Source organism: Balaenoptera borealis, assembly GCF_965194805.1.
Source record: "Balaenoptera borealis genome assembly, chromosome: 5".
NCBI lineage: Eukaryota > Metazoa > Chordata > Mammalia > Artiodactyla > Balaenopteridae > Balaenoptera > Balaenoptera borealis.
The window spans coordinates 125,575,322-125,588,189 of NC_138862.1; the positions used below are offsets into that span (position 1 = coordinate 125,575,322).

At 39.3% G+C, this 12,868-nt stretch overlaps 1 protein-coding gene across 1 annotated transcript in view; it reads right to left on the minus strand.

Annotated features, from left to right (window-relative positions):
• The window catches only part of CLSTN2 (calsyntenin 2), a 657,417-nt gene that overhangs the window by 406,272 nt on the left and 238,277 nt on the right, over nt 1–12,868 (minus strand). Inside the window, exon 2 of the mRNA XM_082392369.1 lies at nt 4,149–4,271. Coding sequence (XP_082248495.1) covers nt 4,149–4,271 — 123 coding nt within the window. The remainder of the gene's footprint in view (nt 1–4,148; nt 4,272–12,868) is intronic.

A 12,868-nucleotide genomic window follows, 5' to 3' on the forward strand; every position in this document is an offset into this window, starting at 1 on the left:
CCATTAGAATGAGCCATACAGGGTCAGGGAATGAGAGATGTGTGTGAATGTGACTGCAAATGTACACAACTTCTCTGGAAAGCATTTTAACAGGTTTCAGAACTTTAAAATATTTGACCAATTAATTCCAATTCTGAAATCCATCCAAATGATAGAATCAGAAATGTAGACACATATTGTAATAAAAAAGACTTGAAATAGACAAATTGCCCGTCATCTCACACCAGTCTGAATGGCCATCATCAAAAAGTCTACAAATGATAAATGCTGGAGCGGGTGTGGAGAAAAGGGAACCCTTGTGCACTGCTGATGGGAATGTAAATTGGTACAACCACTATGGAGAACAGTATGGAGGTTCCTCAAAAAATTAAAAACCGAACAACCATAGAATCCAGCAATCTCACTTCTGGGTATATACCCAAAGGAAATGAAATCAGGGTCTTCAAGAGATTATCTGCCTTCCCATGTTCATTGCAGCATTATTCACAATAGCCAAGATATGGAAACTACCTGTCTGTCAATGGATGAATGAATAAAGGAGATGTATACAGACATTATTCAGCCATAATAATGGCTGAGAAATCTCAAATTTCTCATATGAAAAAGAAGGAAATCCTGCCATTTGTGACAATATGGATGGACCTTGAGGGCAGCATGCTAAGTGAAATGTCAGACAGAGAATGATAAATACTGTATGATATCACTTATATGTGGACAGTGAAAAAGCTGAATTCATAGAAACAGAGAGCAGAATGGTGGTTACCAGGGGTTGTGGTGGAGAAATGTGGAGATGTCAGTCAAAGGGTACAAACTTCAAGTTATGAGTTTGGGAGATCTAATGTTCAGCATGGTGATTAGAGTTAATAATATTATATTATATACTTGAAAATTGCTAAGAAAGTAGACCTTACATATTGTCACCACAAAAAGAAGTGGTAATTACATGAGGAGATGGAGGTGTTAGGTAACACTATGCAGTGGTAATCATTTTGCAACATATAAGTGTATCAAGTCAACACGTTGTATGCCTTAAACTTACACAATGCTGTATGTCAATTATATCTCAATAAAGCTGGAAAAAAGTAAAAGAACGGTAAACTGTAGAATATTCATTGAGTTGGAAATCATGCAGCCATTTAATGAGATGCAGAAGAGTATTTAATAAAATGGTGTATATTCATTAGTAGGAAAAATAAGTTATAATATTGAATATAAAGTGTATCACTATTTTTGGATTAAAACAGAGTAGCAAAATGACTGGAAAGAAATACACTAAAATGTTAACAGAGACTTTCTCTGGGGGTAAGAAGATTTCACATTTTCTACAATAAACACATTGTCATAATCAGGAGATATATAATAAAAGCTATTTTATATCCCTGAATTTTGTATTTATCCACAAAATTCAATCATGATTTTTATTTAAATGAGTGATATTTTAGGTAGGAAATTTTCTTAAAAAGTTTTTAAAGAGGGAGAATCTCAAGAGAAACAAGACAGAGCAAAAGTGATACGGATGGAACCATCTCCCCATGAGTTTGTAGCTCATCTCACTGGCTAAGCTGGAAATAAAGACCACTGGGATGCGGGTGGAAAAACTGACACACAATACCAGAGCAGTTGATGGGGGGGGGGGGGGAACCAAAAGCTGCAGTTGACTTCAAGAAGTGATGGAGCTGGCAGATATGAATTTTTCAATTTTATGAGAATGATAGGGATCTGAAATAAATCTTCAGTATTTTATTTTTAAGATAAATGTTTTAAATGTTTTAAGATAAATGTTCTTTGCAGCACGGATGGCTGGTTAGTGTCTGTGTCCTATCTCAGAGCCAATCATAAATAACGCTGAGAAAAATAGCTTTGACCATTCTAAAAAGCACCTTTACTTTTTACTCTTAAGAACTTGCAAGATTATATTTTGATGCATTAAGCTAGATTTTTTTTTTTAAACGCAGCTGCAAATATCAGGCGGAGTGTAGAGATTGTCTTCAGATGGAAATAACTGCTCAGGGCTTCGCTTAGAAGCAAACCTTAGTTTCAAGAGGTGTCAGAACACCCGTGGTCACGTCTGATGGTCAGAATACAACTTAAAGTTTAAAAGTATTTGATGAATTTAGCATTGAAGGAAATCCTTTGGTCAATCTTCAGGTGAAATGATTAACTGTCCTTCAGGTTGACAACCAAGGAAGGTAAGTGTTTGTAATCCAAACTTTCAAATAGCAGATTTGCTTGAAATTTTTTTTCCATTTTAGTCTTTACATTAGAGTTTATAAGTTTACTGTAGAACAGCTTGTTCAACGACCTCAGTTTCCTAGTACACTACTGGATGAGAACAGGGCTATACTGAGGCAGACACAACGAATAATCAGACACATCCTTCATCTTTTAAAGTGTTAGCCTCTCTACCTTACAGTGACTTAAAAGCATCTGTTTACTTCCCATTTAATATGTCATTAGTTTTTTCTCTTATATCTTAAAGAGGGGTCACGCACTTGAATGGAAAGATGAATAAAGGACCTGCACATGCTCAGTCTAATGAGGGAAGCCACAACACAGCTCTGTATTTCAGATCTAATTCATCAAGATAAACCAGAATCCTGCAGTTTTATGCAAACTTTCCCAACTTCTAAATGCTGTCTCTATTTCATTTTTTTAAGTGCACAGTGCATGCCAGTCCAAACATTCCCATGACCCAAACATTTTTGCTAGTGTTTGTTTTAAAATCTCATTTCCAGTGGGTTGGTGAGAATTGATGATTAACCTCAGTATAGTTATGTTCAAGAAGGGGATGAGTTGGAATATTCCCAGGCTGGTAAAGAAGGTCTGGGGAAGACACCTCATCTACTGTGGAAAAGATAGCATGGGATTTACACTGCCAAGTGGCCTTTGGTTGAGCTGGGACCTCTGAGGATGGCTGGAAGATGTATGGAAATGTCCCAACTCTAAACACCATGGAAGTCACAGTTAGGTACCCTTGGTGGTTATCATTCTACATAAAATAAAGATTAAGCCTTCTTCTGAGAGTCTAGAATATCTCTCCCATGCTCTGCAAGAATGCTTATGGGTTTGTCTTCACATAAGGCTGAATTTCCCCATTTAACTCACCCCCTCACTCCTTACTTTATAATGTTCCATAATGAAAAAAAGGACTTCACAGAGCTTATCTCTTAGAAGTGTGAAAGAGCCATTTTTTTCTGCCCAAGTAGCTCATAATGTAACAGACAAACTGTCATAAAAACTAGACTTCATCATGGTAAAAACCTCAGCCTGGCACCCATCTATCATAAAGCAATCTTCCAGAAATCTTGAAAACCTTCATTAAATTTCCTGTCTTTCTCCTGACAATTATAAAATGTTAACAATATCACTCATGATGTAGGCATCTTCAGAAATTCTCTGTCCAACCCCTCCCCGCCCCGCCCCGCCCTGCCCCGCCATCACCCATCCTCTTTTTTTTGCCAAAATCTATGGAAACATGAGACACAGCCATCTTCTTTCACACACCCCTCCTGGGACCTGGCCCTTGCAGGAGGTTAGAGGAGGAAGCAGTGGTCATCTTGATGACAATGAGAAGGCTCTCTAGCCACAAGCTGCAAGGGCAAAATGACACTGCCTCCAGATTCCTCCTCTAAAGGCCACACCCATTTTGAAGCTTAAGGGCACAAGCTTGTCCTAACCTTAGCAAATAACTCCGGATCCTTTTTTCTTTCCTTTTTCTCTTGTCAATCTACCAAGTTACAAGTCTTCACCTGTTCATGATATGTGGGTAGTGGGGACAGTGGGTTACACATCTTCTCGTGTTGATGAGAAGATACAGAATTTTCCCTCTTTCCAGAGGGAAAATTCCCCCACAGGCCTTGCTGGCCCAGCTTTTCCAACTCCAGAGGCCACTTCAGCTATATACCATCTCTCAGAAGAAGAAGATATAAGGGTCTTGCATTGGAGGCAACACCAAGGAGAAAAACCATAAGGAGATACAGAATCCACACCAGGAATCAGAAGAAGCATACAGCTTTGAAAGCACAAGCTGATCTGTGAGAGCCACAGGTGGTGACAAGAGCAATAAAGCCCAAGCCTGGGTTTCGTGGAGGTTTCCCAACTTGTCTCCCAAATGAGCAGAGCCTAACCATGCTAAGCTATCGTCTCACCTGCAAAAGGAACCGGTGCATCTTTATCCAGGGCGACAAGTGGTGGGTCCAAAATGACTGTGTCATTGTTCTCTGTTATGACCCCATGATACGAAGTCTCAATCCATGGCTTGTGCTTGTTCACTGGAAAACAGTGGAAAAAATAAAACAAAATGATTGACTTTTAAGATCATTATTTGAATCCATAATAATATTATGAATATTGCCCAAATCCCATTATTTCTATTTCTAGATGCCCAGTATAGATATTTTAAAAAATTAATCAAAAGCTTTAATTCTTAAATGCTACTATCTATTCAGAGATGTTTCAGAGTTAAAGTCCGTTATTAATCAACAAACTAGCAGATTACAACTGCATGTGGGGATTTCTGACCTCAATCTTATCCAATCCATCATTAGGAGCTGTTACTGAATCTTATATACATGTATACGGATAAGTACCAACAAATGTGTAAATATACAACAAACATTTGAATATTTTCTGATCCATTAAAGACTGAGTCTATCTAAATGGTCTAAATTATATAGCATTTTAAGTTGCTCTTCAATAATTTGATCAGCTGAATGATATACTGTATAATGTACAATTAATACACTTAAAATACGTATCAAATATATATTACTGGTTGAGGTGTCTCCCCCAAAAGATGGACTGGAGTCCTAACCTCCAGTACCTTGCAATGTGATTTATTTGAAGATAGGGTCTTTATAGAGGTAATCAAGTTAAAATGAGGTTATTAGGGTGGGCCAAAATGACTGGTGTCCTTATAAAAAGTGGAAATTTGGCCACAGAGACAGACATGCACACAGGGAGAACGCCACGTGAAGAGTGAAGTTGTGTTGTCACAAGCCAAGGAACTACCAAAATCTACAAGAGAGACCTTCAGAGCAGACATGGTCCTGCTGACAATTTGATTTCAGACTTCTGGCCTCCAGAACTGTGAGACAATAAATTCCTGCTGTTCTAAGACATCCAGTTTGTGGTACTTTGTTATTAGCAAATGAATACAAGATAACTTAAAGTCAACCAGCACTAAGACTTGTACCAGGATTGGTGTAATAGTCCTATGTGAAAATCTCATCTGGTGAATATCTTATTTCTGCTAATTCCAGCCCCTTGATTTGTCTCTGGCCCAGCTCTCCTATGAGAATAGCTGCAATGGCTTCTTGACTTGTCTTCCAGTAAGAAGTCTTGTCCCATTCCAATCCATCCTCCAGACTGACATTAAGAGTGATCTTTCTAAACTGTTAATCTAATTCTTCAACTGGGAGCTCCTTGGTTTGTCCTTTTATTCCCCCACAGGAATCTGGGTGCAGAGTAGCTGCTTTAGAAATGAAATGACAGATTAGAGGGAGCCCTAGAATAATCAAAGCTGTCCTAATGTTAATCCTCACACCTTGCTTCACAGTTTAAGAGATGTTGTCATATATGTAATGCTCCCCCCAGCAACCTGAGAGGTAGGTGTGATCATTATGAAAATGACAAAGAAACTACTTTCACAAGGTGTGACTTTCCCAAGATGGCCACAGGGTTAATAACTAACAATGGTGAAAACCCAAAACTCTTTCCTACATAATGATATCCAAAAAGTGCCCCCCACACACACACATATCATAATATATGTAATACACATTACACTATATAACCCACATTATAATATATATTATACACACAATACATATTACATATTGTTTCAATAGCCATGGCAAAGCAAAAGCTTATACATAGATTTGAGAACAGGTCTGTGGCAGTGGCTCTGTCCCCTTCCCACTCCATCATGCTTTAAAAGGTCAGTTAAGAGCTGTTCCAGGATTGGTGGTAGGCTCAACCTGGGCCACTGTTTTGCCCTTTGTCACCCATTCCACAGCAACCGTGAACTAACCGAGGGGCAGTTCAGCGGGGCATGGACATATGCGTTGCTATTCTCAGGTGTTGGCCTCGGAGACCTATTTCTGATGATTGAATCATGCCCAGGGTAGAGAACCGCTTGCCTAGAACAGGTCTTAATGGGGCAGCAGGCTCATCTATGCTCGCTTGTTGGCATTCAAACTAGTGCTTCATTATGGCCCCTAGAAGAATTACAGCCACTCTGGGCTGTCCCCACGCTCCTTTGCTCTTTTATTAGCCATCAACACAAATGCAATGTAAATAATTTGCAACTGTTGGGAAAAATAATTATCTTTTTTTCCTTTAATTAAACCTAGGGGCCTATTCATTAGAAATGTGTACAGAAGATATACCAGGAGCTTACCCAGTGTTGCAGATTCACGTGCCACTTAGCTCAGTGGCAGACAACGGAATCTAGAGTCATGGTTGCTGGGTTGTGGCCCTGGTTTAGCCACTTCAGGGCTAATTCAGTGCAAGTCAGTTGGCCACGCAGCATCTCAACTCCCTCAGCTGTAAAATGGGGAAGCTGACACCGCCCACAGGGTTGTCATGTCATTCAGATGTCCTCGGCTGGCCACATAGCCCCTGCTCTTTCATTACCTCCCTGCTCTCTGGGCAGTGAAAGTGTCGCAGGAAAGGTGCTCTGCAGACCCTGAAGTTAAGAAGTCGAGATTTCTGCATCATTAGTGGGGATTCTCCTCTCTATCACTACTATAGTTAGTTGAGTACCTACCACATATTAGGCATTTTACATTCATTCATTAATCCTCACAACAAACCCTCTAGATGAGACTTCATATCTCATTGTGCAGGTGAGGAACTGAGTCTCAGAGGGGTTTAAATATTCCCTTTTTGGAAAATAAAAAGGTTCATATTCCTAAAATTTCTTGATTTCTCTCCCACTTTCTAACTTCTTTCAGATCTATCTCAACTTTTGCTTTGTCAAGGTTGATAAACATTTGCACTTTGATGAGTAACCCCAATGAAATCTTCTTTGCTTTGTGTATAGATCAAATCCTCACGGTTGCAAACCAATAACTTAAATTTACATTATTTTGACTATGAGGATACCATTCATGGCTGAGCCAAGTATCGTGCAAGGATTACTTTTCCTTCTTAGTGGTCCAACCATCATTCCAAGAACACCATTCCTTGTATAGAGACCAGTTGGATTCTTGATTTATTCATTCCATCAAATGGCTGAATCATCCTCCATTTTAACTTGCATTATATTTGGAACCAGCATCCTTCATTTTTTTTTAACTTTTTATTTTATATTGGAGTATAGTTGATTAACAATGTTGTGTTAGTTTCAGGTGTACAGCAAAGTGATTTAGTTATACATATACCTGTATCCATTCTTTTTCAAATTATTTTCCCATTTAGGTTGTTTCATAGTAATACTGAGCAGAGTTCCATGTGCTATATAATAGGTCCTGGTTGGTTATCCATTTTAAATATAGCAGTGTATACATGTCAATCCCAAACTCCCTGACTATCTCCCCCCCCCCATCCCACCCTTCTGCTCTGGTAACCATAAGTTCGTTCTCTAAGTCTGTGAGTCTGTCTCTGTTTTGTTAATAAGTTCATTGTATCATTTTTTTTTAGATTCTGCATATAAGCAATATCATATTGTTTATTTTTTTATTTTCTGAAATTAATGATTGTCTTGATTGTCTTTTTATTTCTGTTGAGTAATGAAACACAGAACTACATCCCCACATCCCAACAATATTATAGCTTTTTAATCTTTCTATCTATTATTCATTCCTCATTTGTAAAATGGAGACACTTTCTTCATAGGAATATTGTAAAAACTGCATGATCATTTAGGCAAATCTAGTACTCCTGACATGACTAAGCATTCAAATACTCTGAAGTCCCCCTAGCTCATCTTATGCTTCTGAATGGTTGAAGTATAACCTTACATTCTCAGAGGTATTTAGCCCAGCCTCATTTATTCAACAAATATCTATGGAGTACTTAAAATGTGCAGAAACAGTCTAAACATCGGCGGTAAAATGGGGGAAAATGTCCCTGAAAAAAGCATTTGACAAAATTCAACATTCATTCATAATTAAATCTATCAGCAAATGAGGAATAGAAGGAAATTCTTTACTCAGATAAAAAGCTTTTACAAAAATCTATAGCTAACATCATACTTAATGATTAAAGAGTGAATATTTTCCCATTCAAGTTGGAAATGAAAAAGTAAAATTGTCTTTATTTTCAGAGAACATGATCATCAATGAAGCAAAATCTACAGAATCTACAAAAGTACTACTAGAGCTAATAAATGAGTTTAGGAAAGTCACAGGACAGAAAGTCAATCTATAAAAATCAATTGTGGGCTTCCCTGGTGGCGCAGTGGTTGAGAATCTGCCTGCTAATGCAGGGGACACGGGTTCGATCCCTGGTCCGGGAAGATCCCACATGCCGCGGAGCAACTGGGCCCGTGAGCCACAGTTACTGAGCCTGCGCGTCTGGAGCCTGTGCTCCGCAGCAAGAGAGGCCACGATAGTGAGAGGCCCGTGCACCGCGAAGAAGAGTGGCCCCCGCTTGCCGCAACTAGAGAAAGCCCTAGCACAGAAACGAAGACCCAACATAGCAATCAATCAATCAATCAATCAATAAAAAAAATAAATCTTTAAAAAAAAATCAATTGTATTTCTATGTATTAGAAATAAACAATTGGAAATTTAAATTTAAAAATATTAATATAATAGCATCAAAAATTGAAACATTTAGGAATAACTTTCACAAAACACATGAAAGATCTGTAAATTCTCTAAGATATTGCTGAGAGAATTTAATGAAGACCTGGAGAGGTCTTAGTAGAGAGATAGACAGTGTTCATGATTTGGTAGACTCGACATAGTTAAGATGTAAATTTTCCCCTAACTGATCTATAAGTGTCAATGCAACCCAAGTCAAAATAATAGCAGAATTTTTTAAATGGTTAAGCTAATTCTAAAATTTATATGAAAATGAGAAAGACCTGATATAGCCAAAACAATTTTGAAAAAGAAGAGCAAAGTTGGAGAACTTCCACTACTTGATTTTAAGACTTATTATAAAGCTACTCTAATCAAGACAGTGTGATACTAACATAAAGATAGACATACAGGTCAATAGAAAGAATGAAGGGTACAGAAATAGACACACATACATATGGTTAATTTCTGACAAAGGTTCCAAGATAATTCAGTGGGGGAGAAGATAGTCCTTTCATTAAATGTTGCTTTGGAACTTCAATCCCACTGCACGTCATACACAAAAATTGTCTCTAAATAGATCGTGATCTTAAATGTAGGAGTAAAAATTACAAAACCTTTAAAAGTAAGCATAGGAAAAAAACCCTGAGTGTCTTTGGTTTAGGTGAAGACTTATTAGAAGAGACAAAAACAAGCATGAATCATAAGAGATAAAATTGATTCATCAAACTTTATAAAAATTATAAATTTCTATTCTTGGAAAACAATTTAAAGAAAATATTTTAAAGTTACAGACTATGAGAAAATATTAACTAAGCATATCTCATAAAGGACTTGAATCCAAAATTTATAAAGAACTCTTACAACACAAAAATAAGACAAATAATCTGTTTTTTTTTTAAAAAGGCAAAAATTTGAACACACTTGTCACCAGAGTAAATATATGAACAGCAAATAAGAACAAGAAAAGATGTTCAACATTAATAGTTATCAAAAATGTGTAAATTAAAGCCACTATGGGATATCATCATGTCACTACTAGAATGGTTAAAATAAGACTGACAATACCAAGTTCTGATGAAGATGTGAAGCAACTGAAATTCATCCATTGCTGGTAAGAATGTAAAATAATATAGTCACTTCGGAAACAGTTTAGCAATTTCTTATAAAATGGCTCAGCAATTCCATTCCTAGGATTTATCCAAGAGAAATGAAAAAATAAATTACACAAAAACCCTTGTAGGTAAATGTTCATAGACTCTTTATACAGAATAGTGCCAAAGTGGAAACTAAAGTGGCCATCAACTAGTGAATGGATAAACAAATTGCAGTATATCCATATAATGAACACCTACTCCACACTGAAAAGAAATCACCTTATTCATACAACAAAATGGATGAATCTCCAAAGTATTTCACTGGTGAAATGAAAGAAGTCAGACACAAAAGACTACATGTTCATATAACATTCTGGAAAATGCCAAAGTATAAGGATAGATAACAGATCAGTAATTGCTAGAGTCTGCTTGCAAAGGGGCACAAGGGAACTTTCTGGGTTGAAGGACCATTCTGTATCTTGATTGTGGTGATAGTCACACCTCTATGTGTCTTTGTTGAAACTTATCAATTTGCACATTTAAAAAGAGTGAATTGTATTGTGCGTAAATTATACTTCAATAAATATGGGACAAAAACAAAGTCCTTATCCTCAAGAGACTCTCAGACTAGAAAGGGATCCACGAAACCAGTATAGCAAGAGGTAAGTAAGAAGAGGAAAAGCAGAGTGCTATGGAAAAAGAGAGGAGAAGCACTCACTCCACCATGGTAATCCAGAATTACCTCCTGGAGAAAGTAGATTCTAAGACATGAGCAGTAAGAATTAAGCAGGGATACAAGATATGGAGGGTTCCAGGCAGAGGAACATTGCATGGGCAAGGGCCCGATGGTAAAAGCACCCTGCTACACCATGGGGGGAATGTAAATAGTTATATTTGGTTGGAGACCATAGTTTGAGGGGCAAGGCCAGCCAAGAGGCTGGACTGATGGATATCATCTACATCACCCAAGGCTTATTGGCTTGCACAGAATCGTCCAGGAACCATTTCCAAACTCTGGCTTCAAGAGACACTGGAGAACCATCTCCTTTCCAGAAAGAAGCAATAGGTATTGATGCTGGTGGCTCGGCTGTAATTTCCTATTTAATCTCTTCCCTTCCCTGGCAAACGTTTTGCCTTTTTGTTCCAGTAGACCGAGGCCAGTCAACACACGCTTTGCTCCATTTGGTTGTAACTTCAGAACTGACTTTTCATCAGTTCTTCACGAGATAATGTCCCTGTTTGCTATACAACTCCTCTCGAGGCTGAACTCTGTCATATCATGCCCCCTTAGGAACTGCTTCTTGCCTCTGTCTTGTCTCCTTTCCATGATGTTTCAGCATCCGGAAAATGCCTGTGTCTTTGCACTCATATAGAGGAAATGCCAGTGTGATATTTCTGCTCCATTTATATAGAGAAATTAGGTCTTGCCCCTCAGTGCACCTTTAACTAGAACACAGACGCATCCGCAGAACACGCCTTGGCTCTCGTCTCTCTGCTTCCACTCAATGCACCACTGAAAAACTGCATTAACACTCAATCCAAGCAGCAGGGCCAAGTGGCTGATGATTCACCCTTTGAGTCTTTCTACCTAGATCCTGCAGTTGACCCTCTGGCCATTGCTAGCTCCTCAGTCCTCAGAATTCTCCCTGGGTAAAACTGAATTGTGCGTAAAAACATACCATACTGATTGCAAAATGCTCCAGTGAGGTTAACTACATTCTAGGAAACAGGTCACTCTAGTGACTGTCAGGCTGTTCTTTTGCCTGTCATGCCCAGTTTCTCCTTCTGACTCCATCTCCTGGTAGAATTGCCTAGACCAGGGGGCATCCGTGGGTGGAGTAGGCTGGGTCAATTGGTTGGATCTTTAAACTTTCATTTAAGAGGCCGAGAAACTATAATGTATTTGGCGATGGGCACTTGAGGTGAAAATTCATAAGGAGTTGGGGCTGGCGTTCATGCAGTGATCACCCAACCCAACATTTAAATGGAGATGGAAAGCTATGAAAATCCAAGAAAGCTAATCGGTCAGGAGACAGAGGATTTGGGAGCCGACATACAGAGAGAAGAGAAGCACCCCAAGCAGCTGCAGGAGACACAGAGGCTGGTCCCGCTTCCTGTTCTCCAGTCCTGGCCCTGCTCACCTTTCACTGACTTGCCAGCCTGCCTTGGCTTGTCAGAGGCTCCCAAGTGAAGCCTTTCAATAATTCTTCCACCAACCATCATTTTGTAAATTTGTACTAGTTTGAGTGGGTGTCTGTTCTTGCAATAAAATGACTCCTAACTACAATAATTGTCACAGCATTTCAAAAAGTATTTTTATTCCTTGCTTTGGAGTGAGAGTGGGATGGGATCTGTGTCTAGGTGGAGGTAGGCCTGCCTAAGGGCAAATCTGGTCCTGACTTCCCTGCCTAGGATCCATCAGAAGCTCTCCTGCTCTCCAACCACAAGATCAGGGAAGCCACCCAAAGACCCTCGCTCCCTCCGTGACCCATGCCTTTGCCCTCATTGTGCTGTCTACCCCTCTCCTCACACTCCTTTCTCCTGGCTCCTGCCTGTTCATCCTGCCAGATGCAGCTCCAGCACCCCCTCCTCCAGTGGTCCTCCTCTGCACACCTTGTCACCCTGCACTGCCTGCTATTAGGCTATAGGTCCGCCACATTGCCATTAGCTGGTCCCTTGCCCCTCCTTCCCCCTCTTCAAGGAGAGGAAGCATCCTAGTCACAATGATGTCCACAGGTCCTGACACAGTGCCCGGAACCTTGATAAATGAGGGGAGCACACCTTTGCCTTCCCAGCACCTCCTGAAGCAATTAGCAGCACTTTGGTTCCATTGAGCAGGTATTCCGATGTTACCCAAATAGAAGGAGGGTGTGCCTCGCAAAACATAGGGTGACATTTGCCATCACTTAATTAGAGGCACTATATATCTCTTGCTAGAGGTACCAATTAGAGAGTTTTAAATGCAAATCCCATGTGTGTGACTCACATATGCAAAGATTCACAGAGGATGAGGGTTACATT